General features: G+C 39.4%; 1 protein-coding gene across 1 annotated transcript; it reads right to left on the bottom strand.

The window, feature by feature from the left end:
• On the bottom strand, nucleotides 1-26,377 carry FAM91A1 (family with sequence similarity 91 member A1). Its single transcript, XM_072328946.1, has 24 exons — nucleotides 26,179-26,377; nucleotides 24,036-24,120; nucleotides 23,387-23,538; nucleotides 22,181-22,238; nucleotides 20,957-21,024; nucleotides 20,010-20,123; nucleotides 18,801-18,891; nucleotides 17,238-17,300; nucleotides 16,147-16,253; nucleotides 15,326-15,364; nucleotides 15,090-15,202; nucleotides 14,301-14,419; nucleotides 13,760-13,872; nucleotides 13,477-13,563; nucleotides 12,591-12,723; nucleotides 11,773-11,921; nucleotides 11,138-11,272; nucleotides 9,574-9,687; nucleotides 8,925-8,997; nucleotides 7,886-8,035; nucleotides 6,361-6,468; nucleotides 5,955-6,078; nucleotides 4,851-4,920; nucleotides 1-3,145 (listed from the first exon to the last, which is right to left on the bottom strand). Exons 1-24 carry the CDS (start codon nucleotides 26,248-26,250, stop codon nucleotides 2,951-2,953), a joined length of 2,532 nt encoding a protein of 843 aa, XP_072185047.1. The 5' UTR covers nucleotides 26,251-26,377; the 3' UTR covers nucleotides 1-2,950.
• Nucleotides 26,378-27,862: the final 1,485 nt, after the last annotated feature.

Below are 27,862 nucleotides of genomic sequence, written 5' to 3' on the forward strand. Positions count from 1 at the left end.
CTGCACATGGTTTGACCTACGGCAGTTTATTTGTAAACAATTGTTACATGTGTCAATAATTTAATTGAACACAGACTTTGTACATTTCAATGTATAACGTTAAGAATGTCACACTAGGAGAATTCAACTGTATTCAGTTACAGCCATTCTTTAAAAACCTTCGAAATACAAACCATTAGGAATACTGTACAAGCAAAAGGAGGATCTGAGAACAATGGTGAGAAAGAGGGAAAAAGAAGTAATATATCATGATCGGAAATCTGAGAACCAGTAACACACGCTTTCCACTTGGCTCTTGAAGACGGCCGGGTACACGGATCTGGAATAACCACTACTTGGAGCCAACCTCTCCTTGACGGGTTAGGAACAGATCTTGCTGAAGACAAACTTAAAACAACTGACAACGTTACAATGCGTGAGATTTTCCCCCGACTTTCAATAAGACGACCTGAAGAAAAGAAACTGATTTCATTAGACTTTATTTGCAGAACAATATAAAATAGATTCTTTTGGTATGAAGATCTTGGAGACCTTATTTTTCTTTTTTTACACCACATTTAAAACAAAAGTCACATACATTGGGTCTCTGGACCATCCCAAGCACTGGAACCGTAGTCGAGTTTCAGGTATTTCACGGACTTCTTTGGTTGCAATCTATTCCGTAAACTTCAGATATGAAGACTTGAACATTCAAGCTCTAACGTAATGTTGAAGCACCTAAATTAGAGTAGTTTGATTTCTAAGAACTGCCAACATATCTGGAATTTTCACCATTAACAGCAAAATTTGTGGGTATTAAACAACTCTGAAGAGCAGACTACTTTTATTTAGAACCTAGTAACATCCTTCACTCAGTAACACTGAAGAGTACACAGTGAGGAGAACAGAAACTTTAATCCATTCTTAGACTTTCATACAGCAGATTTAACTTGTACTATCATCAATTCTGTGCTTGTATAGACATTGTGCATGGCAAAATTTAATACAATATGCCAAACTAGCTCATCTATTACAGTTCACTGTAGCACTGAAAGTATCACCTACGGTACTGAAAGCGTAAATCATCATCTACTGCTTAGTTTCCCTACAGCGCTCGATATTGAATTAATCTTCACATAACAACTCTCACAGTAAACCCATATTCTCTGCAATTTCTAGCAGACCGACATCCATTTCCTCTTCAATTCCTTTGAGGGAAATACGGCAACTTAAAAAAAAGACTATCAAAAAATAAGCACTTCCAGTCCAAAAGTAACTGTAGTGTACATAATTTTCTGTAATCTAGCTCTGTAACTTATGCAGAATACTACATTCAGTTGCTCTTGGTAAAATACGTAACACAACAGATGTAAAAATATATATAAAAAGAAAAGAGCAGCAATGAGCAAACTGTAGTACTACAGACTTCCAGTTCTTAAAGCACACGTCCCACACTTACACATCAGGAATGTATATAATGCCAAGGAGAAAATAAAGAAACTCTCACAGCTTCAGCTGAAGTTGCTGCATTATCCTATTGTGGTACATTTTCCCTTTTCAAACTTGTTGTGTTTTTTTCTTACAGCCATAAAGAACAGGATACAAACCCAAATGTTGTCATTTTTCTACTCGTTATTTTCCAGCATCATCAATGCCACAGATTCTTGGTCCGTTACATAACGTAGGCTAGTAAAGACAGGATGGTTGTCTTATTTTTACACTATTTATATCAAGGCAGTTCCAGCAAAGAAGAGAGCTGGCAGAGTACTTAGTCACCAGGATTAAAGGTCTTGGTATTCCACATCTCTTGTTTCCTTGTCTGCTAAAAGGGATAGACTTTTTTTTAAGCTGGAAAGAAGTTGTTAATGCCTAATATAAATGAAATGAAATCATGACACATAATATCATCCCCTACAAATAGAGCCAGAACATCATTTTAGATGATAACAGTACACTGTTAATGTTTGTCAGAATGAACAGCTAATGGTTAAAAGGAAAACAGATTCAGAGAAATCTCTGCCTACACAACTTCTGCTGCTATCTTCCTTCCTTAAGGACAGTCATGAAAAAATTAAGAGATCTTTCTTTTCAAACATTAACCAACAGAACGTATCTAGTTATCTACCTTGAAGTCAACTTATAACATCAAGAGTTTTCTCACAGCAATCATCAGCAACATCAAATAACAAAGTGGAACCAACTCACGGTGCGTCCCAAATCTCCAATTCCCGGTTTCGTACACAGAGCACAAATCCATTATTATAGAGAACTCTACAGAGAGGGCCAACCACTTCGGCCTTCCCATAATTCCACATCTCCACTGAATTTTACCAGAGATGAAAGAAAGCACACCGTCCATCTTCAGAATTACCTTAATCATCAAGAGGGCTTAAAGCCTGCCCTAACAGAGACCTTGAAAGCATCAAATTTCCTACTGTGCTGATCTGTCAAGGCCACCGTATTAGGGTGAACTACATAATTCAACACTTCTTAATGCCCCGTATCACCATGATACATTTTTTAAACAGTTGGTATCACTGAGCTTTTAGAGGAAGTGCCAAATCTCCTACCTTTATACAGAAAGGCTTTCAGTATTACAGTAGAAAACTGAACAGAATTTACGTCTGAGTAACGAACATAGAAAACTACTATTGCAATTTTGTGGTGACGGCATAGAAATTTAACAATCATCAGAAAGCCTACCAACAGCATGTTTAGTTATAAAAGAAAGATTGTCTCAAGGTAAAAATAGTGCTGACAGCTAAAAAGCTCCCTGTTGCAGCAAGATGAGCAGTAATGAGTAACAAGTTCTAGACAGTTTAAGCAATTCCCCAATACTGCAACACAGCACGCTTTTGTAACACTACATTTACACGGGTTATGCTGCAGCAACAGTACACTTCTTAGTGGTTGGCACTATAAATTAACCATAATAGAAGAAAGGCATTGAGTGATCAGTGTGTGAGAATCTCTATTTGACCTGTTCCTTAGGTGTGGTTGAAATAAAAACTGAGGAAGGGGATCGTCCATTCCATTCAGATAATACACCTTCTTTGAACATGAGATTCTTGGCAGGAAGTGGAACACCCATATCTGCAGAAGTTGGCTGCAAAAGTGAACTTGAACAACCGGCATCATGGAGCTGATCCAGCGTTGAAGTACCTTCCTAAAAACAAAAATTAGAAAACTGTCTTAAAAACAAGAGAAATAATGAAAGATTTAATAGGTAGAATATAGCAAGCTATATTCTAGCTACATTCGGGGTGGTCAGCAGGGATAGGGAGGTGATTGTCCCTCTCTACTCTGCTCTTGTGAGGCCCCATCTGGAGTACTGTGTCCAGGTGTGGAGCCCTCAGTACAAAAAAGATATGGAGATTTTGGGAAGGGTCCAGAGGAGGGCCACAAAGATGATCAGGGGGCTGGAGCACCTCCTCTATGAGGACAGGCTGAGGGAGTTGGGTTTGTTCAGCCTGAAAAAGAGAAGGTTGCGGGGTGACCTCATTGCAGCCTTTCAATACCTGAAGGGAACTTACTCCCAGGAGGGGAGCAAACTCTTCGAAAGGGCTGATAATAGCAGGACTAGGGGAAATGGTTTTAAGTTAAAAGAGGGAAGATTTAGGTTGGATGTTAGGGGGAAGTTCTTTACTAGGAGAGTGGTGAGGTCCTGGAACAGGCTGCCCAGGGAGGTTGTGGATGCCCCGTCCTTGGAGGTGTTCAAGACCAGGTTGGACAGGGCTCTGGGCAACCTGATCTAGTTAAGGCGTATGTTTGGTGGCCCTGCTAGGCAGGGGGGTTGGAACTACATGATCCTTGAGGTCCCTTCCAACCCGGGTCATTCTGTGATTCTGTGATTCTATTCCAATCAGTAAATTTAGTATTTCTGAAGTGTGCTTAATCCAAATGGCTATGAAAGTAAAAATAGAACAGCATGAAATGGGCACGCAGTTGCCTTGGCTACATCTGTGTATGTGTGTATATATGTAGGTTCTGAGAAGCCTTAATGGAAGGCTGAGACTTAAAAATTAAGGGAAGATCTAGTAAAGTAAACATGCAGCTATAAAATCATTAAGACAGCTATCACATCAGTCTGAGCGCGTTAAGCACTGCCACAATCTCATATTCTGCAAGGAGGTGCATCTGTATTTAGAAGTACTGACTTGACCATAGTACGAGTAGGCATATTTCCCATGAGTTCAGTTTCTCAGCTTAAAAATCAATCAATCAATAAATCACTTCAGCATTTTTCCCCTCCCTTTACAGATAATCATCTGTATAAAAAGCGCATCTCAGAGACAGCATCTAAAAGGTTAGGAAGAAGTCACTTGAGACTAATGGATGGTTTCAAGGCTTCAAACTTCTGGAAACCTCCAACGTTCTCCTGAAGAAATGGTTTCAGGCTCACACCACCCATAACACTACCTAGGGTAAGTAACCCTCAAGTTCCTTATCCTACTGAAAGGATAGGAATTTACACAAATGTATCAGACAACAAGCAACTAAGTAGATTCCATGTTACAGTGGACACATCTTGAAAGCATATATTTCCACGCAGAACTACAGGAGGCTGTGGAGCAGGCATTTCTCCTTTCTTGCTATACAAAGTCCCCCCTTCTGCCTTTGTCCTTAAAGACTCCCCCAGCATCTGTACTTTTACATACTTATGCTCATTCATCACCAGAGAACTCGCTTTTTGTCACCAGAAGGATTTGAATGTTACAGCACTTAATACAGTTGCCACTTACAGGAGGGTAAGAAAAGAAAAAAAACGACCACCACACACACATTTCTATTCAGCAAAGAGCAACAAAGAGGAGAGCAAAGACAATCACACAGCAAACAGAATTATTTACTTGTTGGTTACTCCTCCTTACCTGGAATGAATGAACAAAATTGAGGACCTGCAAGGACAGCTTTCTACTGGAATGTAACAGTTTTTGAAGGCTGTAAGAAGTGAAAGAGAAGAATCTATGTACAAATACAGAGAATCAAAATACATGCTGTAAATTCCCAACCTTCCAAGGTGCCCCAATTTAATCTAGTGAAGAAGTATCATGGTAAACTGCTCAAAAGTTACTTCTGTAGTACCAGACGTTACATGACAAAATGAAAAGCTTTCAGATAGCATTAGCACTGATGAGGTGCTCAAATCATCTCATGTACCTGTGAGTCCAGCCAGCTAAATACTATTTTCCTATTTTACTATTTTTATTGTGTTAAAAGGGAACTACTACAGTTGCACAATATTATTTTACATAAAATATATTAAGAAATTAAACTGTAACATGTTTTCTTATCATTGTTGTGCACTTCAGAAGCAGGTAAGTGGTACACTGTTAAAAGCAAGCCAGCTACTATGCTAAAATCCCTAAGCTGTGTTTTCAAGCAGCCTTTTATTTAGTTTCCAGAACCACATCCTAGGGGAAAAAACAAACAACCAAAACAAAACACATGCTGTTGGATGAGTAATCTTTCATTTCTGACATGCTATTGTCAGAATCAGAAGTTAGCTTGATCATAAGGCAGCACTAAACTTAGGAAACAAAATGCCAAATCCGAAGAAAATTTCCACCAAAACCAAATACATTTACATTCGATCACTATTAAGAATTTTTTGGAGGGTCATGTGGTGAAGAAAAGAAGTCTGTACTAGGCCAGGAAGGGGAGATCACCAGGAAGGCATTCTAAGCTTACCTAATGTTCAGATCGCTTTCTAGAAAGAATTTATTTTCTACCTTGCAAAAACAAACAAAAAAGGAAGACTGTTTTTTTTTAGTGGGTTAAGGTTCACTAGGCATTAACATTACAGTTGGTACCTTTGAGTCAAAAAGGGACACCATCGCCTCACACACTTAAGCTAGGAACTCTTAAACTGGTTCTAGTCCAATTGTTATCAAGCTGTAAATACCCAAATCATTTTGCAGGAACTCTGGACATAACACAACTGTTAAACCTGTAGCAGATAAAATAAAGCTCACCTTTCTTTTCTACATAATCCATGAGTGGCTATTTTTCTGCAGACTTTCTGATTCAACTCAGAGCTGAAGAGAGGAATGCCAAAGCATAATTCCAGAGGAACCCATTCCAGTTCTGATGTGGGAACTAAAAGGACAAACAAATTCTAAGAAAAAAGAAAGCAAATATTGATCCCAAAACCCATTCTGTCAAGTCAGATCTATTCTCTCAGATCTACAGGATAATTCATGCTTTTTCAAGGCAGTTTGTTTACTTAACTGCTCAAAGATTTAAGGGAATCTGAGTTTTAAGAAGTAAAAACACTTATAGTCTGAGATGACAAGTACAGCAGTATCAAACAATAACATGTGTTTAGACCCTCAAAAAGAAGTCATCTTACTAGACAGAGAATATTTGTCATGGTTTTACCTTCAAGGCTTTGCTTGATTGCAGAATCCATTGATGTTTCTTCTATTACCATCTCAAATGACTCTGTACTCCCATTTACATCAGATCCTGATGCTAGATCAGCATCTCCTAGAGGTAAAATAATCCTTACATAAACATTTAGATGAGTATATGTTTAAGTACCAATTGATGTAAGGAACTTGACACAAGTTTTGCCCAAATCCCATATACAAAAGCTGCTCTGAAAATAATACCTCCTATTTTACTATGTTGGCCCACAATGTCAAAGGCAGATGTCAGTGATACAGCAGAAGAGTTGACCCTTCTCACCCAATATTCAGTTAACTTTCTAGCCATACTATAGACGGCAGCAGAGGGACAGTCTGACAAAATGATGTCTGACATGGAAGTGGATGTGAAGCAATGGTGTGGGACTGAGCCCCTCCACAAGGAAAAGATGGCACTCATTGACATTCACAGACACCTTCTGAACATTTATGGAGACCAAACAGTGGATGTGAGTGTAATGAGGTGGTGGGTGGTGCATTACAGCAGTGACAACAGGAGGTTACATCCTCTGTTGGAGATTTTTACAAGGGTATCACGCAGGCTCTAGTTCATCACTGGTAAAAATACATAGCTAATGGTGATGACAACAGTGTTTTATAGCTAAAATCTGCTCTATCACATGGTGCTATGGTGTTCTTTGTTTCCATGGAAAAATATAGGAGGTACTACTTCCAGAGCAACCTACATAACTATTAAACTGGAAGAAATGTTACAGAGAAATATAAGGTCTTACTGATTTTAGGACTCTAGAGCTACTTAGGGATCTTCAACACACGTACAAAAGATTAAGTTCTGGCATATGAAAACGACACAATTTACATTTTAATGTTTTGAAATGATTTCTTCCCCCTTCTGCTGGTTGTTCTAGTCCAGTGATTTTCAGTTTGTATTTGCTAATTTAGACTCAAAGGGAAATTAGGAAGTGAGCCTACAGATAACAGACTCATGCTCAAAATATGAGATATCCAACATAGGCTGGGAGAGCTGGGTCTCTTCAGCCTGGAGAAGGCTCTGAGAAGACCTTATAGCAGCCTTCCAGTACCTGAAGGTTCCCGCCTATAGGAAAGCTGGGGAAGAACTATTTAAAACAGCAGTCAGCAACGGGACAAGAAAAAATGGTTTTAATCTGGAAGAGGGTAGATTTAGACTAGATAGTAGAAAGGAAGTCTTCACTCTGGGGATGGTGAGACACTGGAAAAGGTTGCCCAGAGAGGCTGTGGATGCCCACTCCCTGGAAACACTGAAGGCCATGCTGAATGGGGCTGTGAGCAACCTGGTCTAGAGGGAGGTGTCCCTGCCTATAGAAATGGGATGGAACTAGGTGATCTTAATGGTCCCTTCTGACCCAAACCATTCTATGATTCCATATCATGTAGAAAACCAAATCATTTGGGTGTAATCCTTTGCTCAACTTTGCTGAAGTAACTGTTTGCAAATTAACAGAACACACACACACACAAAATTACTGCTAACTAACCTCTTCCATCAGAAGCATCACTCAGCTTCCTGTTAGCTTGCCGACTTGTAGGATTCAGCATAGTGACATAGCCACAAAAATGCTGCAAGTCTACCTTGTTTCTCAATATCTTTAAAGCTGAATGGATGCCCATGTTCACACGAGAGAAGTCTAGAAGAAAGAAAACACATATCCCAGTTTACTTTAGTGAAAACCTCCTCCATAGCCATATAGTTCACATCTCAGCCAAACTGTTTTTTATCTGTATCTGTTTTTTTTTGTCTCCTTTAATGCTACAGTTTAGCAACTTATCTGCAAATCTGCACTTTGAAGAAGACTCTCAGCTAAAAAGCCTATGGCTAATTCACAGCCTCCCGTCACCAAGGAGTACATCAGAAAGTTAATTTCTGCTTTTTAAACTCAGTTGAATTAGGAAGACTTTGAAGGAGCAGAATTTGCTAACAAAGCTCTTCCCTTAGTGGGAAATCCCACATCATAGTTCCCAGTACTACTGTTTGCTTTTGGTCTCACCTCTCATAGTTAAGAGATGCCAAACAGAAGTAAGTTTTACTAAAGAATATACACAAATTAATAATAATGTACAAATAAAGATTTAGAAATGTTTGCTGAGGTTACTTCTCAATGCCTGCGCTGAGACAGAATACAGACCAGATAGAAGATTTTGAATACAACAGAACACAGAACAGAGTGAACCTTAACTACCAGCTTAGGACTGACTTGTCAATAATTTGCCCAGGGATGTGGTGGAGTTGCCACATCACTGGCAGTGTTCAAGAAGCATCTGGATAGGGAGCTAGGAGATAGGGTTTAGGGGTTTTCTATAGGCATGATAAAGGGAGGACGATTGGACTAGGTGATCTTATAGGTCCTTTCAACCTTGTGATTCTATGATTCTATGAATAATTTAAACGCACTTTCAATTTTTCAACTAACTTGGCTCATCATTACTAGAAAATATGTTTTACAAGAATTATTGCAAACCTACCACACAGGATATCATTCAATATGGTGGCACAGAGATTATGTTAAATAAAGTTACCTCCCTGCTGCTCAGCTTCATCAAATGGAAAAGGTATATGTACAGTTTCTCCCATTCCATGCATGCCATGCCCCTGCACATCAAGAAAACCACATTAGGAACAAAAGAAATAGCACTCATCAGCTTAGCTTAGTCCTAATCATGCTCGCTTTTAAAAGCTACCAGTCACACTGATGAAACATAAAAATATTTCTGTATTAAAACTCTTGAAATAAATAGATTGAATAAGATACTGCATCCTCTTCCCTGTAAAATGCACATGAATTGAGATAATTAGTTAAGCTTCATTGAAGAGAAGCAGTTTCTTGAATAATAGCTCATATTCTCAGTTACCTTATACACTACTATCATTCAAAAAGACATGTGGATTGTTCATTTTCATTTCAGTTTACTATATCCTCAATGCTCCTATAAATCCCTCTCTCATCCTCATTTAGCAAAACTCTCATATTTGTTCATAATGTAATAATGCGTACTATAAATGCACTGAGGTCTTTACCCCCTCTAAAACACACCAGCAAGGGCTGAAGTTAAACCTTTTTCAGCTCCCAACAGAAGCACAGGTCTCCTACATTCTTAATCTACATTTTGATTCAATAGTTTTACCCAAAATTACATGTTTTCATCTTTTATATAGTGTACTCCATACCTGAATTAGAACAGCTGAATGCGTTAAAGCATCATTCAACATTGTGAGCACATTTGAAGTAGGAACTACTCCTGGGTCGTGACCCCAAGATGTTATAAGTAAGCGATCATAACCCTAGAAGACAGGAAGTTATTTACAATAGTAATGGACTATTCAAGCACAAAGTGGAATGCTGCAGTTAGACTAATAGCATGTTGCTACAATTCGGAAGTTACTGCAGATTACAACTCCGTAGCATTATACTTTCTACCAAGGATCACTCATGCTTGTATTTCTGGTAAAGACAAGTTTGCCAATCTCAAAGTTAAGATGGTAGTTTGAGTAGGAATGCATCTATCAACCATCCCTGCAGAACTAGGTGGCCCTTGCAAGAATCTCCTAACAAATATGAGATGAAAATAAATCCAAATAAATCTAAATGCTAAATAAAAGCTAAGCTAATGCTGTCAAAAGAGAGCAATCATATATCAACTTCAAAACAGCCATCCAAAGGGAAGGGACAAGAAGGCAAAAACACTGACAAACTTTCCAGTACAACATTTTTCAAATTGGAAAGGACATGAAGAGGAAGAGAAGAGATATGAAAGTGGCTGGAGGAACAGAATATAAATCTACAAATTCAAGAGCCAGAAGGGACTGCTGATGTGGGTACATCTAAGAACATACATTCCTCTCTGAATGCCTCCATGCAGTATACTCAGCTCAAGTGTCAACTCTGAATTAAGAGGCACAAACTGTAGAGATCACCCTCCAATTATAAATATGAACAAGACTACTTTGTGATCCTTGCTGTAATCAGTGAGTCACAAACACTGCTACGCATCTGCTGCATGTCAATTACAGTTAATAGATACCACAATTTTTGGTTCCACCAAGTTTAAAAGTTGCCATTATCACTCCCCCAACTAGGCTTGCCAAGGCTACGAAATACCTCAAAACACTCTTTCATGGGACACAAGTCCCCCTGAGGGCCAGAACGTGAAAAAGCAGCATCTGAAGACTTTCAGATTGAATTGGACATACCAAGAATTTGGGGATGTTCAGCCTGGAGAAAAGAAGGCTCCACAGAGACCTGATAGCAGCCTTTCGGTATCTAATATCTCAAGGGAGGTTATAAGAAAGAAGAGGACAGACTCTTTTAGCAGAGCCCGTTGTGCTAGGACAATGGGAAATGGTTTCAAACTAAAAGAGGGGAGATTTAGATTGGATATAAGGAAAAAGGTTTTTACAGTAAAGTAGCAAAGCACTGGAATAGGCTATTCAGAGAGATGGGTGGATGTTCCTGAAGACATTTGAAGTCAGGCAGGACAGGGCTCTGAGCAACCTGCTGTAGCTGTAGGTGCCCCCTATCATAGCAGGGGAGATGGACTAGTTGACCTCCAAGAGTTCCTTCCAACTCAAACGACTATGATTTAATACCACACAAAACTTGTTTCTAAGAAAGCTACAATAGCAATTTGATTATATCTCAGATTACAACTGTGTGTGAACTCTTTAGTATACAGCACATCTCTGAAACATTAAGAGAAGGGAGAGAAAAAAAATCAAGCTCCACATACACTACCTGAAAAATATCTGGAAGTTTTCGAAGTCGTGTTCCTTTAGAGAGCAATAGAGAAGGTGGTCCTTGTCCAGTTATGTGGTAAATATACAGTTTGAACCAAACTGAACTGACTTCCGGTATCGCAGGTCCAATATGCTGAAGAGATGGTTCAGAAAAAAATAGAGCCTGTTATTGCAATTCTTACATGTACGGATATAATTTAATAACTGACAGCTTTAAAGAAACATAAAGCTAGGAAGGAGTACAAGTGTGTTAATTTACTAAGGAGAGACGATACTTGCAGGGGGGTTGGAACTACATGATCTTAAAAGTACCTTCCAATCCAAATCATGCTATGATTCTTTGATATTCTAGGTACTTACTCTCTTGATAGTATTTTATATCAGCACAAGATCAAGAAGAAAACATCTGTGATTAACCCAACTTGATAGGTAAAATGTTAATAAATTAAAATGTAATAAGTATTCACATTTTACTCAGTAAATATATATTTTTTAGAGTAATTGCAATACTATCCCATATGCCAACAATTATGGCTCTTTAGAAGAGACACATAGCAGACATACATAAAAACAAAGCTACAAAAGTATTTCTATTATTATATACTGTTTTTTCCCCCTAGTATTTTTTTTTACCTGGGGTGTACAGCTACTAATAGGTCGAATTTCATTGGTGAGTGGTGCCATGGAAACCAGTAAGGTATAATTTTTGTTGAGAACTCTACTGCAGGTAGCTGGATCCAAGCCAAGCAAACTCTCACATCGTAAGAGATCCAAGGGAAGTCCTATGATGAGAATATAAGATTCTTGATTAATTCAAATGGAACATAAAACCTAAAGCATGATCTAAGATTTTCCATTCTTCCCTCTAAGCCATTAATACAGTATTTTCCAAAACAAAGTCTTAAGTTACGTACAGACTTATTCAAGTTAATCCCAGTAATTTCAGTAGTTCAAGTAATACATGATTCCCTGGCAGAGGTATAACTTTGTCCTCGCTGATTAACTGATCCCAGAAAAGAGAAGCACATAGAATTACTAAAAGAAAAGTTAGGCGATTTTATAAATATCCATCTTCATTAGGAAGAATACACTTATTTTCCTAATCTAGAAAATGTTTTTCCTTTTAGATAGAAAATGCCACTTGAATAAAAGGATTACTTCCTTTATTACAGCCTTCAGAAGCACACAACATAAAACCAAACCCTGTCTTAAGTTCAGCTCATCTTGCCACCATTACCATTAAGCTTTAATCTGTTGCTTTGGACATTAAGCCCAAGCCTGTGCACCAAATCTGTCATTCAACATGACAACTCAGTACTGTACATTCAAAGGATGAAGCAACTTTTTTTGGGCTTCAAAATACTTTTAATCAAACAGGGTACTGACTGCTGTGAGCCCATTGCAGGTAAGTAAACACGCAGAAAATATTTCCTCAGAAGAGTTCACAGTACCGTTAGTTGGTTGGTCAGGCTGTATAGCTTGTGCCCCTAAGTCTTTATTGTGCCGCAAAAACAGTATTGTGTTTCTCAGTGTAAGTGCATGGTCAAAGTATCGCTGTGCTTCCCCTTCACCTGTGCTTTGAACCTAAACAAGAAGCAAAATAAAGGCATATAAATGGCATGTTGTTTGCATAAGCATTAATAATGCAACAGGAAAAAATCAACAAGCTAGCATTTGAAAGCTTTTTCATTGCGTAAGAACCCCAAAGGTTCTACACAGCAACTATTAAATGGAAAGTCTTGGTCATGTTAGTCAAGCTGTCAAAAAATACATAAGGGCATCTATAAATCTGAACCATGCCTCAGTCTTCAAGCAAAAAGACTGAAATTTCCAGCACTCCTGACAGGTGTAAAACAATACTGCAATTAACAGCACAGCCCTCCAATGCAATTCTGAAGTTGGCCTTCTAGAATTATCTTTAAAAGGTGGATTGGTTAAACATTCTAAAGTAATCCTACAAAAATGATATGCAGATTTTCAAAAATATTAACATCTTACTAAAAAAAGGCGATTTGCATTTAGCAGACAAGCCATAATGCTGGTATATGTACACACAGACATGGGCAAACGTAGTTCTTGAATTCCATTTGCCTACCAGACATTCTACACATTCACATACATCCACAGTGTGTTCCACAAAGTCACTTGCAGCATGGATATTGTTAATAATCAACACATTATCTGAACTACTTAGGTTCGGTGTGATGAGGAGTGCTCATATCACTCTATTGTTAATCGAGGCTCTTAGAGCAGTCGTACAAAGTGAAAATACTGAAGGCTTTTTGTCCCTTTACACTAGTGCTGAAAAAACATTTGGCCACACATGTAACAGATTACCTTCTCCAGCTCCACCAAGAAACTGTCAAGAGACTCATCTGACAGTTTCCCGACTTCAAACATAGTGACCGCATGACTTTTCAAGTTCTGAAATAATAAAACAAAACTGTCTTAGTTCTTTGAAAAGAGAAGGGGCAAGCAAAAATTTTATGACCAAGTGTTTCTTAGCCACAACAATTTAAAAGGTCTTAAAATAATCATAGTTACGTTTTATGGAAGTAAAAGCATTTTCAAACTCTATGTGTTGAGTCTTAATGTAATACACTGAACAATTTGGACATACTGGTGAAAGATTTCCCATCATTAGAAAGGCAGTGAGGGTAGAATCAAACAGGAAGGCAATACGCTTTGTGTGTCCGCTGGACAGATTCAGGCTGCTCACACTGGCTGTTTCAGCTAATAAAGAACAAGAAAAAGAAATACATGATCACATTTGATTTAAACATGAAAACATCAAGTCATACAACTATTTAAAACAATCAAAAAGCCCCAGTTAATGCCACGCCGAGTACAGCAGAATTGCCTTATCACTGCTGAATAAACAGTGCTGATCATGTACTGGTATCTTGGCATCAGCTAATATTGATAATGTACATGAGCAAAATACTTTATTTTCTAACAATGAGGCTGAATAAACCTAGATTTAGACATCACCTCCCCAATGTATAATTCATACAAAAAAAAATAAAAAAAAAAACAAAACAACAACAACAACAACAAAAGACTCACAGATTTTACATTTCATTTGTTTATAAATTCCTTTACAGCCTACAGTGCTATGAAGCAATTCTTCCTAATGTATCAGATACACTGGTCATGCTAACCTGGATCATCTTGACTGTTGGTGTCTGTATCTGTGGCTGATGACCCAGCCTCCTGCACAGGACTTCTGGTTTCCCCACTGTCCCATGAAAGCAGCATCTTTTGAGGATCCAGAGTACTCCTATTAACATGAATCAAAATCCACATCTATTAATTACTGCAGCACCAGAGAACTATTTCTGCCTTCCAGTGCTGGTAATCCACACACAGGCATGCCCAACACATGCTTTTCAATGTTTGTGAGCCCTAAATCAGTCCACCTTGACAGCTCTCAGAGTCCTGCTTTAGCTTCAGCAGAAGCTGAAGAACCTTTTGCTTTCTATTACAATTATCACTTTCCCAGGATTTTACATAGATAGATGTATATTAATAGAGTCTACAACTGAACTATAAAAGAGGACCTCACAGCAAATAAGCAAGCTTTATGTACACATTCACTGGCAACAGTAACAAGATACACTGTCTCTATACTGGCATAGTAAGAGCTGTGGTTTCCTCCCCAGCACTTCAGAACAAGCACACGCTTATCTGCTTCTTCAAAAGTAAGCAATGAAGCACTTTAAAGTCAAAAAGTCACCGCTGAGAAATGGCAATAGAAGTACTATTTCAAGGATGCATTACCACCCCTTATCCTAAGAAAGAGAATCAAGTATACATGTCGCTATGTATATATATGTATATTAGAAAACCAAGTGAAATTAGAAGTTAAACAGAGCTCTACTTCATATTATTTGGGTTCTAGCTCTCTCTTCAAAGAGAAATACACTTCATAGAAGAACAGACACACTTACTTCAGTCTGTTCACTGAAGGAACATTCTTCCACGATGGATGAAGATTATCCAGATTTATTACTTGGCCTTTTTTATGAGCAAAGCCTAATCGACAATACATGGACACGGCATTCTGAAGAAACACACAAAAATTGCACAAATGTAATAAGGAATTGCAATATGAAATCCCTCCATGAAGCCAACTTGCAAGACAGTGAGATTCTCACATCAAATAACAGATGAGCAATGCACGTACCTTTACTAAAGATAAGTCAATCTCTAGGACATTTGCAAGCTAAAAAGAAAAAAAAAAAAAAGTCAACAATGCAAAACTCATCATGCAGAGTAATCCACAATTTCTGGGCGTTGGCATTATTTGTTGTTTTTTTCTCTTTATTTTTTAGACACAGACCATAATGGTAGAAGCAATTTTGATTCAACCAAAAGCAATGGGGGAAAAAATGGGATGAAGTCTCATGATCACTTCACTTTAACGCATGCACAAGAAATAGGAGATTATCTCCTCCTGTGCCATTTTTAGGTTAATCATGTATCTTGTAAGTCATACAGAGAAGATAAAATCTCCATGTTCACTAGGTATTTTTTCAGGTTCTTTTTCCCACACGTTTGAGAATCAAACCTTATGAAAGAAAGCATTACAATTATAAATATTTATGCAAAAGTTACGTTCCTACTCTAAGCCAACACCCCGCATGTTTTCACAACCAGAAATTTGTATTTTTCTGAATTCACACTAGCAAAACAGAACCAATACGGCTGGGACAGTGGGAAAACAGACTCCAATTCTAGCCAGTACAGAACAAGCTGCATAAATTATTCCCATATAAATTCAGTCCAGCTGACAGAGTTGCTTCACTGAATGTGTATCTTGCCTGCAGAACTACTGAAATTATATTCAGTACTAAGGAAACCAATTTATTTCAAACTCCACAAGTCAGACAATAATTACAAAATCCCTCGATACCGATCCATACTCTTGCTTTAAGTATTTCACCAGTGTGCTCTGGTCCTTTCATGGTTTTCCCATTACCAAGACACAAGGTGAGTTTTACTTACCTCTGCCACATTAGTGTGTTCATCTATTGAAACAAATATCTTGTACAGGAGCGTTTCAAAGTAATCACCTTGCACTCTGTTCATCACAAAACCTTCCAGTGGTGGCACTGAAAAGAAATACTTGCATGATTACAATTTGGTCATTTTCTTTTTTAAACTGAAGCCCCATAAAACAGCATACAAAATTACACAGTGGTATCTGTCATACCAATTTACAACGGTATCTGTATTTCTTACGAATAAAAGCCTAAAGAGAGCTTATATGGTACTGAAATTTCTCCTAGCCCTTAAGAAAACAATGGTTGTCAAAATGTTTTCTAGTATTAAAAAAAAAAAACAAAACTCTCTACTTTTCATCACTGTCTTTCAGACTCCTGCTCATCCACTACAGATAATTCCTAATTTTCTAATGCCAATGGAGAGTAAATTGTTAAAGAATAAAGTGAGCGGTGGTTGAGGAATGACAAGAAGAACAAAAGAAGTCACCCTTCTTCCACCCCAGGCTGAGAAGCCCAAAGACAGTATTAAGTAGCCACTCTTGTATTTAGAGGACATTTGTTTAATTGATCTCTACTACAGTAATGACACAAAGTTCTGCATGGGCAGGTTTCAAAAGTGTGCGTCTTTACAAAACTCTGAAACCCTTGAGACTTAGCACAGCATGAGTTGTTCAAATACAGCCATACGCTGCACTAGTTTAAGCTTCTACCCAGTGCCCAGACACAGCACACTGCTATAACTGAAGTGACAAAACAAAAAGGATGGAACCGATATCTATTAAATATTGTTTTTTAAAAGCTAAATCTAACAATAATCTAATAAAAAGCTGCATAGGAATAAAACAAACTCAAGTCCTTTGAGCACGTCAGTTATGTTTCTTTGCATCGTGATTCCTTTTCATTGCAGATATACAGGAAGGTACTTAAATTGTGCCATGAATCTTTAGAACAATCTCAACTTACCTAGATATTTATATTAAAAGATATGAATTCAAGTCAAAAAAGTCCTACGTACAATAAAACCAATGTCTTTATAACAACTGAAATAAATCCAAGAAAATGCAGGCTTAGACTATAAAAATATTTACTTACCTGCTATACAGCTGTCATCAGATATTGGTACATCGAGGTAAATAAATCCCTTGTTATACAAGCCTGTATAAATTAAAGCAAATCATTGGAGAAAAAGCATTTTGCAGAGTCCTAATGATACATTTAGATTTTCCCCATCAGTCAGTTCAGAATGTAAAGTATTTCCTATTAGCTTATACTGTATAGTGTTATTTTGCAATACACAATCAAGAAACTACATCCAACATTCAGCAGGTATTACCCTAAAACAGAACTCTTTACCTGAATTTTAATGCAATATACCTGGAATTTTACAGCTACTTTCAGGAAACAGAGGACAACAGGAGGACTAGAAAATGAAGCAGCTATATTTGGTAGCCCCTATAGTCAGGCTCTGTATTTGGTAGCCCCTATAGTCAGGCTCTGGTCACCACTTGGTCCAATCAGAGCAATATATGGCGTTCTCCCAAGTGCTTTGCAGTTCTTGTGCCCAGCAGTGCAATGGGTGAAATGCAACCCTTCCACTGGTGACAGGAGGAGACTTCCTTGAACAGGGCCTGCAGAGCCACCACCTCCCTCAACACTTTCTGAGTCATCATGTGGTTTTCCAGAGGTCTCATCATTCTACCAATTGCTTGTAGTAGAGAGAGCTCAGGCTCTTCAGCCTGGAGAAGAGAAGGCTCTGAAGAGACCTTAGAGCAGCCTTCTAGTACCTGGAAGGGAACCTACAGGAAAGCTGGGGAGGGACTTTTTATAATGGCAGGCAGCAACAGGATGAGGGGAAATGGTTTTAAACTGGAAGAGGGCAGATTTAGACTAGATAGGAAAAAAAGTTTACTGTGAGTGTGGTGAGACACTGGAACAGGTTGTGTTCACAGCGAGGCTGTGGATGCCCCCTCCCTGGAAGCATTCAAGGACAGGCTGGATGGGGCTTTGAGCAACCTGGTCTAGAGGGAGATGTCCCTGCCTATAGCAGGGGGATGGAACTAGGTGATCTTAGAGGTCCCATCCAACCCAAACCATTCTATAATTCTGTGATTTACAGAGTTCTCAAGGATGATTTGTCAATGAATTTGTGCTCCCTCGATTACTACCATTTGTCTATAACACTGCAATAGGGAGAAGCACACAGTTTTTCATTAACATATGCAGACATCTGAGGTAGACGACCTCTTAAGCTCCATTTTTTGATGGTTCAAATAGTAAGAAATTTCAAAACCTTTTCTTTGAAAAACAACCAGTAAAGTTTTAGTTCCCAGCGATACCAGCTTTGTCTTTTAATTGTTTTTTTGGTTTCTCTCATTCTCATATACTCTCTGTTTCCACTCTGAGCCCTTACTATCAATTTCTAAGAAAGGAATGTCTTAAATTACTTGAAGTAATATCAGAGCAACACCTCCTAATGGCTCACCATTAAATCATTTACTTAGACTGTAGTCTGTACAAGCTCTTGAGTATTTCTCTCCACATTCTCCCAAACTTTAGCTTTCTTCAATCCTTTTATACCTGAGCTTTCAGACAATGCTCTCTGAATTTACTGAGCAAGACCTACACACAGAAAAGAAATGCCAGTTAAACACTTACTGTGAACTACATTGAAGTCTAATGAACCAGCAAGTTGAGGACCTGAATCAATTATCTTGTCAATAGCAGACTTTTCCGATGTAGTGCAAATCTAAGTAAATAAAATGGTGTTAGTGGGTTCCAAAAATGAGTCTACACAACTTGAATAACACCATTCAAAGAAAAAACAAAACAAAATGACCCACCATGAACATTTCACATTCAGATCAGTCACAGGTAATATGAAAATACAGAAAGCAAACATGTTCTTCAATAAAGTGCTTCCACTGAAGAATTCACTGTGCTTCTTACTGAAGTTTTTACTCTTGTTCCTATACGAAGTTATATGTGCTCTAGAAACAGTATTTAATTGCACAGGTGTTTTACAACAGGGTATAATAGCTGTCCTCTTTAAAACTTGTCAATTAAGTGGTCAGACATGCAACTGGAGCCATTCTAGAAAGAGGTCATTTTCAATACCAAAGGACTTTCCTTCAGATTAACTACTTTGGAATGTCCAAATGTATGTAACCACTGTCTGAGATATTCCCAGTAACAGCCAAAGGAAGGAAACTTGCTTTGACTACTACTACATCACTGCATTAACTATGCTCCAATCTAAGGTAAAAGGTACACCAAAAGAGAAGAAATTAAATACAGATCAGGAGACTATAGCTGACTGTAGAAAAACTGTAAGAATGAAATAGGATACTGTGAAAATGAAAGCAGAATGATGACAAAACATTAAGCCAGCTCACAAGTTTTTCAAATGTAATCAATGAAACAGAGATACAAGACAGAGATACAAGGAGCAGAAATGAAAATAAGTAACAAAGAAGGTCCACTAGCACTGAAGGTGAAGTCAAAACCAAGATGTCAGAGCTAAAACACATTTAAGAAGACATCTGTTAAAAAACAAATTTAAGAAGACACGTTTTGCTGCTTGTTCCCCATAAAGCACAGCAGCAGCATTCGCTTCAGTTCCCATTTTGCTGACACAAAGCAACCTCAGCACCGTATGTGACCAGAAGCACAAAGGAGGAAGAAAGCAACAAATACCAACAAAGAATGATACCACTTCTACCAGTTCCAATTCCTATTTCCATGACAGAGTTGTTATAAAGCTCCAGTCTCTGACCAGTTTTTGTGTAGAATACACAAAGGGAAGTCTGTTTTCAGGGACTGTGAGTATTCAACCACAACCAGAGCTGACAGCTGCACTGTAAGTACCTTGATATCATCCTCAGTGATGTAGCCAGACTGCACAACCCACCAAGCTTCTATGGTAATTTCCACGGGTTTCACAGGTAACAGATCACGTGCAGTTTTCCTTCTGAAAAATTTCTGCAGTGGTACAGTCCATTTGAGATAGAAATAAATAGCACTTCACACATGCAGGCAACCATCTACCTTTATATAACCTGACTTCTAAGTACATTGTATTTAGACTGGGCACACAAATACTATTAGCTTTGCCTTTTAGTAAAGGCCCACACTTGATCAGAAACAGATGTGCTTCCCTCCTCTCTCAAATTATGAGATTGGGATGGAAAAAAAGTATTTACACCTGATACCGTCAGATGTAATCCCCACATATATCTGTATTCTGTGTGTCACTAACTAGAAGTCATGCTACCTAAAGACATTAACAACAAGTCCAAGAACAGTAGACAAGCATACCATTGGTCTACTTTAAATAAATTCAGCGGTCTTATAATCCATTTTAAGAACACAGTTTATTTACTTTAGAAGACCAAACTCCATATTCTCAGTAAGTATGATGCCATAAAAGTACAATGCATTTCAGTACAAGAAAAAATACTAAAGGGTACTGTTCATTTACACACTTAAATAGCTCATTCTCCATTCTCTTCTACTGTATAGTTGTTAATTTTAGGTTCACTCTGCCTACTTTATATTTTGGTGGATACCCTTGTGTTTGTTGATTGTTTTTCTGTTTTTTGGTTTTTTTTCAAGTAATGCTGAATATCCTGTTCTTTAGTCTATTTTGGTTTTAGTACTTTTTTAAAGAAGCAGAAAATAATTAGCAATATGTTATGTTGTGCTCAATTACACGTAATATTAAACAAACAAGGCCCATGGAATTTTTCCACTATTTCCTTTCAAATCACACACAATGGGTGAGGGAAGAAAGAAGAAACTGAAGACAAACTTACCTTTGAAGATCTACATTGGTTCATTAGATCTATATATTGGTTTCTTCCTATACCAAGAAGTCTTAGACCTGGAAAATAATGAAGGTTTTATTTCTCTTGGAACGGTTTAAACTGAAGACACATAAAATATTCTTAAAAGAATCAAGCCTACCTGTTTGTTTTACTTACTCCTTCCCAAAATAAAAGGATACCTGGAGGAACTAAATTCAGTCCTAAATGAATTTGGCCAAGAACCATGTGCACCTGAGAAACAAAATCTATTCCTATACATTTACTTTACATAGGTTTCTTTTTAAAAGTATCCAGTTTCTATCAAGTCACAGAGTAGCAGGGAACAATCAAACTCTTATCTCTTCTGCCTTCACTTCAGCAGGTAATTACAATGCTTCAAATCAAGAGAACTATAGCTGTACCTGTTTCGATCAACAGGGTGTTTTTCTACCCTATTGCCACACCATGCACTCAATTAGAGCTCTGTACACTAAGAATTAGAGCACAAAAAGCCATGTAAGCCTTTAAGGAAGATGAATAAGATACTCTGCTCGAGTAAATCCGAAATTAATTCCATAACTGCCAACCTTGAACCATTAACAAATTACAAAAAGATATTGAAAAACTAATCAGGAGCTTTAACCCATATTCTGTCTCAGTTGTCACGGAGTAATCATTCTGTTCTCCTTCAGGTTCAACATGAGGTTACATGTTCACGTGCCTAATTTCCCCTTCTTGTGCCCACAACAATCTAACAGAAAAATAAGACAGCTGATCTGGCACGTCCAGGGGTATCACAAAGTGACATTCTCTTTTCTTGTACATCATTTCTCTTTGTCCACTGGTGCTAATTCATATCAGAGCCAACAACCTTTCAGAGTCTTCCCAAAGCCTTCTGCCCAACACACACACCAAAACACACAGAGGGAAAGTATCAGCTGCTCAGCTGGGTGACAAAACAGCCAGTAAGACTTTCCACCCAGAAGCTCATGCAAGGACAGAAGCTGGTGTTGTATCATGTCTAGTAGTACTCAAATCAGCCCAATTCCTGTGCTTATCGTACAGACAGAACAATGCATGGGGAGCACACCTTCCTGAATATCACTGTTCAAATGCTTCTACATCTTCATTCGCACATTTGTGTTCAAGCAAATAGATGCCCCACAAATTCATTTTCAGAAGGTCCTTAACTCCAATTCATTGAAAGCAGTATTGCAGCTGGATAATACTTACAGTCAGCAGCAGTAAAGTTGGGTAATGAATCATAACTTTTTTCACTATTCATTATATCCTGAAAAAAACAAGAAAATTTAATTGCAACAAGAATGTCATTGCTTCAGAGAAGCAAATGAAGAACTCATCCTTCAAAAACAAAAAATCCCTGAAATTAAATCAGAAATCCATTAAAGTCAGTACACTAATTCTGGCTAGGATAATGTTATTTTTATTCATCATAGAAGATGTTTTGGATTTGTGATCAAAACAATGCTGATAATACATGAGTGCCTTAGCTATTGCAGAACACTGTTCTTACACAGACTCAAGGACATCTCAGCTTCTCAGTCTGCCCAGCCAGAGAAGGGGCTGGGGAGGCACAAGAAGCTGGGAGGGGACAGACAACTGACCCAACTGTCCAAAGAGATGCTCCATATAGCATGACAATATCAGATGACATGGTATTCAACAACACAAGCTGAGGAAGAGAGGAGAGAGAATGTACCAAGCTACAGCATTTCTCTTCCCAAGTAACCATGACGTGTGATGAGCCCCAGGAAATGGCTGAACATCTGCCTGCTGATGGGAAGCTGCCAACGAATTCCTTATTTAGCTTTTGCTTGTGCATAGAGCTTCTGCTTAACCTACTGAACTGTCTTCATCTCAAACCACAAGTTTTCTCACCTTTACCCTCAACAATTCTCTCCTTCATCTCTCTGACATCCAAGGAAAACAAAAAGGTTGCCAGAGAGCTGACAGAAAACAGAACCATCTTAGTACTCATAGAAAAAAGCATTTGATATGGTCAAGTGCCATTTCTGAAGAAGAAAACAACTGTAGAAATGTGTTGTTCTTCCCTTGTTTAGTTGGGTGTTGTTTTTTTTAAAGCAAAATTCCCTTTGTTTTGTTAATCAAACAGAATGGGGTATTTATTTCACAAGCAGTTGGAAATGAAGAATCACAGATCTCAAGGATCAAAAGAGAGATGGGCCTAAACATGAGTTCCACCCAACTCCACATGACAAAGTCCAGTTCTTGAAAGGTTTATGGGGGTACAAGGGTGAAAAAACAGCAGACACAAGTAGTTATCTAAAAGCTGCAATTTGTTAGCAGTTCCTACCCAAAAACAAACAAGCCACCTGACTCTGCCTTGCATACAAGCCAAGCCGACACTGACATCTCTAGGACATAATACACCATTTCTCACCATAGTTTTGTACTCACCTCCATTATGCCTGTGTAATATGAAAACGGTGTTACCCTCAGCCCTTTCACCATTATGTCAGACAAATGGTATGGGTACAACATCAGATGGTCACGACTGTATTTTAACAGATCCTCGTAATATTTACGTTCATCTTTCTTGACGTGCTTAACTACAAGAAAAAAGGAGAAACAGTTGCATTACAAGGTCAAGTTCAGTCAAAAATAAAGACTAAGAAACAGTATAACAGAGATTGACAGAAAGCTAAAAACAAAATAAAGAAGGGCTATACAGCATTTAGCACACACAGATTCCTACATACAATATAATTACTTTCAGAGCCATTACACATTGAACAGAGCTGATCTACTTTGCAGGTTACCAGGATGTGGCCCATTGAGACAACACATGCAGGCTCTGGAAAATGATCTGTTCATTAGTGAAATTATTATCCGCTGTAAAAGAGGACTGGATGCAGCCAATGCAAAATAAAATGGAAGCCTGCAAACAAGCCTCAGATGTGAAGACTTCTTGTGATGTTTTATCATTTAGAATGATTTCAGGGATAGAGGGATCTTTAAACAGCACTAGTTCTTGCAGTTTTATAGTAAAGACAATCTTCCACAGAGAAGATCTGGGCAGCAATTAAAAGTTAACTTCTTTACTCACCTAAGTTATTCCTGTACCGTAACTGATTGCGGATACTGTAGAGTACAACCTGCCTTTCATATTCCCTCTGAGAGTTTCCAAGAGCCTTAAAAACAGAAAAGCCTTTTAGCTAATGTGCACACAACCTGTCTTAGTTAAACCAGCGCAAGGTGTGTCATAAGGAAGCACATGCAGGCATTTGGTCCCCCACTTCATTACAGTGATAGTATTTTCAGTTCCACTGTGAGGTCAAAAGTATCTTTAGTTAAATGGGTCCCTCTACACAAGACAGAGAATTAAATAGTGACCTCTAGATATTATTTCTTTTCCTAGAGCCATTGCTACCAAAAAGGGAGCCTGTCACCTTCAAATCAAAGGTTATAAATGTTCTTTCAGGTTACATGAAGCACTGAGCATTACACCAAGCATTCAGCATCTCGCAGCCTTGAAGAAGTGCCCAGAATTAGTGCAGCACAAATCACTAACTGTGAATGACACAAAGTTTCAGCTACGGCACCTAAGAAGCTTATAATGAAATAAATAATGAAACAGTTCAGCTGTAATTTCCCACAAGTAGGCAATCAAGTGATCTTTGGTCACAAGATTAAGGCATACAGGGCTTCACTATCCCAAAGCAAGATAAAAAGAGAACTTTGGTTAATGTTTTAAATGCCTTACTTTGAAAACCGTCCTGCAAAATACTTAACATTATTCTTCCGCTCTACTAAAAAGTGAGCAGGTTTTCTTCTCCTGGTTTATTAAAGACTTGATGTTCATGTTACAAAAGATACGTAGATTGAAAAGTACTTTACTGAATATAAGGGAGGCTCTCCCCTTCTACCCTGCCCTGATGATGTCACATCTGGAATACTGAGACCAGTTCAAGATAGGGAACCACTGAAGAGAGTCCAGCAGAGGGCCATAAAGATTATTAGAAGCCTGGAGCATCTCCCATTTGAGGAGAGGCTGAGACCTGGATCTGTTCAGCCTGAAGAGAAGACTGAGAAGGAATCCTATCACTGCTAATAAATATCTCAAGTGTGGGAATCAAGTAGATGGAACCAGGCTCTTTCCAGTGGTTTGCAGTGACAGAATAAGGGGCAACGGTCAAAAACTGCAACGCAGGAAGTTCCATATAAATATGAGGAAGAACTTCTTTATTGCAAGGGTACAGAGCACTGGAACAAGCTGCTGAGAGGGGCTGTGGAGTCTCCTTCCATGGAGAAATTCAAGACCCATCTGGATGCTTTTCTGTGTAACCACTGTACAGAACCTGCTGTAGCAGGGGGGCTGGACAAGGAGACCTCCAGAACTACGTTCCAAACTCTGCAATTCTGTGAATACAGAGAACAAACAAGCACAGTCCCCATGCACTGCAGAACCCAGCATTAGAGAAAAGAAATACACTCACAGGCAAGATCCACATCTGATTTAACTCAGAAGTATTTTCTCCAAGTATAAAAATATTAAAGACTATTCTAAAACCAAATACAACAGAATTCCAGAAGCTACATTAAATAAAATAACACATTGTACAGTGCTGTGTTTTCCACCTTAATCGCACAGCATGGCATTCCGCTGGACAAGTCAATGTAAATCACCATTCACATTCCTCCGTAAGAGGAACTACCTCAAACTCAACAGAGTTAACTGTTCAGGGCCTGCAGTCACTACTCTTCCTCTCCATCCTTTGCACAAGAGAAGGAGTTGTTTTCCACCACCTGCTTCAAACAGCACTTAGCTTTGGAGCGGAGATGGAAGCCTTCCTGCTGGCCTGACACACTACCTGAGTGCTGCTGTCAGGGCCCCGTGAAACCCGGCACATCAAACTTGCATGAGTTGTTTTTTCCCCAGCCCGCAGCAGGGCACAGTTCCCTGACCACAGAGCTGCACCGCGCTCTGATACACCAGGCCGGGTACAGCTTGCCCACAAGAAAGGATGTCAAGACCTTCACATCTTTCTGTTTCCACACAGACACAAATATCGGGGCCACACCACTCCTATGTGCCCCTTTCCACAGATACACACCCCTACGCCCCGCTGTCTCCACATAAACATCCCAACTCGCAAGCAGAGCCCCACATCCCCTTCTCCACCAGCCGCCACTTCTCTCCACACATCGCTGCCCGCGGCCAGGAGCCGGGGCCGCCCGCCCGGCGTTACCTGCTTGACGCTGGCCGGCAGCCGGGCCCAAAGGTAGTTGTGGCGGATGTGGAACTCCACGTCGATGTTCATGGCGAGGGGAGCAGAGCGCGCCGCACGGCCCCACCGCCGGGGGGCGCTCCAGCCCCGGGGCCGCTCCGCTCTTAACCCTCACCGCCTCCGCCTCCTCCTGCTCGCCCGCTGCCGCTGCTGCTTCCGCGTCACGGCCCAGGAAGTGAACGCGCGTCACGTCCGGTGGGACGGGAAGGAGCTGCGCATGTCCTGAGGAGCGGAGCGGTGTTGGTTGGGCTGCCGGGCTGACCGCTTTCGGTTCTTCCTTCCTCCTGTCCCTCCTGCCCTCTATTGGCAGCCACCTTGCTGCGCCGGTGCTGGTGGCCGCTTACCGTGAGGGCGGAATTTGGAGCAGAAAGAAGCGTTTCAGCGCATGGAACAAGCAGGAATCCGTCACACGTCCCCGGTGTGCGGCCTGCTAAAGCATGGGGATGGAAACGTGCGGACCTGAACGCAGCGTATCGTCCCGCTGGACCAGGGCGTGGAGCCAGCGGTTGGTGCGGTCAGGGAGCGCCCGCTCTTCGGAATTGGGTTTTTATGAGTCATGCGAAATGTTATCAGTCAAATCAGTGCCAGCTTCCCGTGCAAAAGCCTTTTCTTACTGTGTCAGCAAATTGCAGATGGGGAAGAACTGTTTTTAAGACGTGCCGTGCTCTGCCCAGAGGGATCTCAGCAGCTAAGGGGGCGATGAGATGAGCTGTGCAATAAGTTCAGTGCAGGAGCGCAGCCGTGGCCTGTGGAAGAGACCTCATCCTTCACGGTTCTCAGCTCTCACACCAGCCCTTCTCTGTCACACCTAACGTCACCTAGTTGATAAATGAACTACAAAGAGATACTAACACAAAGCCACTTCTCCTTGCTCACTGCTACGTAAACCAGGCGGTGCAGGTCTTTGGCTGGTACTGTCTGTTTGCTTTGCTATCAGTAATGAGGCACACCCTACAGAAGGGCAGGACGGTTTTTCCATGGATGATTCTGAAGTAAATCCTCTTGTTGGTGGCACCAGGACACAGTAACTATTTTGTTAAATCAGGTACAAAAAATTCACAAGCTAAAAATTCTGGTGGTCAGAACAACATCAGCGTATGCAATAAAAAGGGTGGTAGATTCCATTATATTCCTATCAGCTAAGATAGCTCTGACTTTTCAATGGTAGCACTGGCAAAAGGGAAGCAAAACTAAGATAATTAGGAAGAAACTTTTGGTAGTTGTAATCTTCCTTTGTGAGAAAAAGCAGAAGAGAAATCTAATCCTTCAGCCTGGAGTGCATCATCCTTTTGTTTCTCCTTCCATGTTGTGTAATCTACACTTACCTTTGACTCCTACGCCTTCAGTTTGTTTAGACCATCTTCTTTTTGCCTTTGATGTCTGACTGTTCATAATCCATTCTGCCTGTTTGCTTTCTAAATTGATCCCTGTGTTCTTGTTCTCTGCATCTATGTGCAGCCTCTGTTATGGTTTGGTGTTTGTTGGAGTTCAATTTGGTTAAAAGTACCTGTCCCAGCATTACTGGTACACGTATGTTTTCTTACTGTACATTTAACTTAGTCTTTCACAGTTTTACACAGTAGTTATACACAGTAAGTCTTGAGATTTACCTTCTCAGTTCACTGTTTTTTCCAAAATTATCTGC

The sequence above is a fragment of the Excalfactoria chinensis genome, chromosome 2 (assembly GCF_039878825.1).
Source record: "Excalfactoria chinensis isolate bCotChi1 chromosome 2, bCotChi1.hap2, whole genome shotgun sequence".
NCBI classification, from domain to species: domain Eukaryota; kingdom Metazoa; phylum Chordata; class Aves; order Galliformes; family Phasianidae; genus Excalfactoria; species Excalfactoria chinensis.

What these genes read in the sequence shown, in the direction of transcription:
- FAM91A1 (XM_072328946.1), bottom strand. Translation starts at nt 26,250, where the DNA reads ATGAACATCGACGTGGAGTTCCACATCCGCCACAACTACCTTTGGGCC. An exon ending in CAACAGTCAAGATGATCCAG is followed by an intron (nt 13,873 to 14,300) that starts GTTAGCATGACC and finishes GTTCTTTATTAG; the next exon opens with CTGAAACAGCCAGTGTGAGC. An exon ending in AATCAAGCAAAGCCTTGAAG is followed by an intron (nt 6,079 to 6,360) that starts GTAAAACCATGA and finishes TTGTCCTTTTAG; the next exon opens with TTCCCACATCAGAACTGGAA.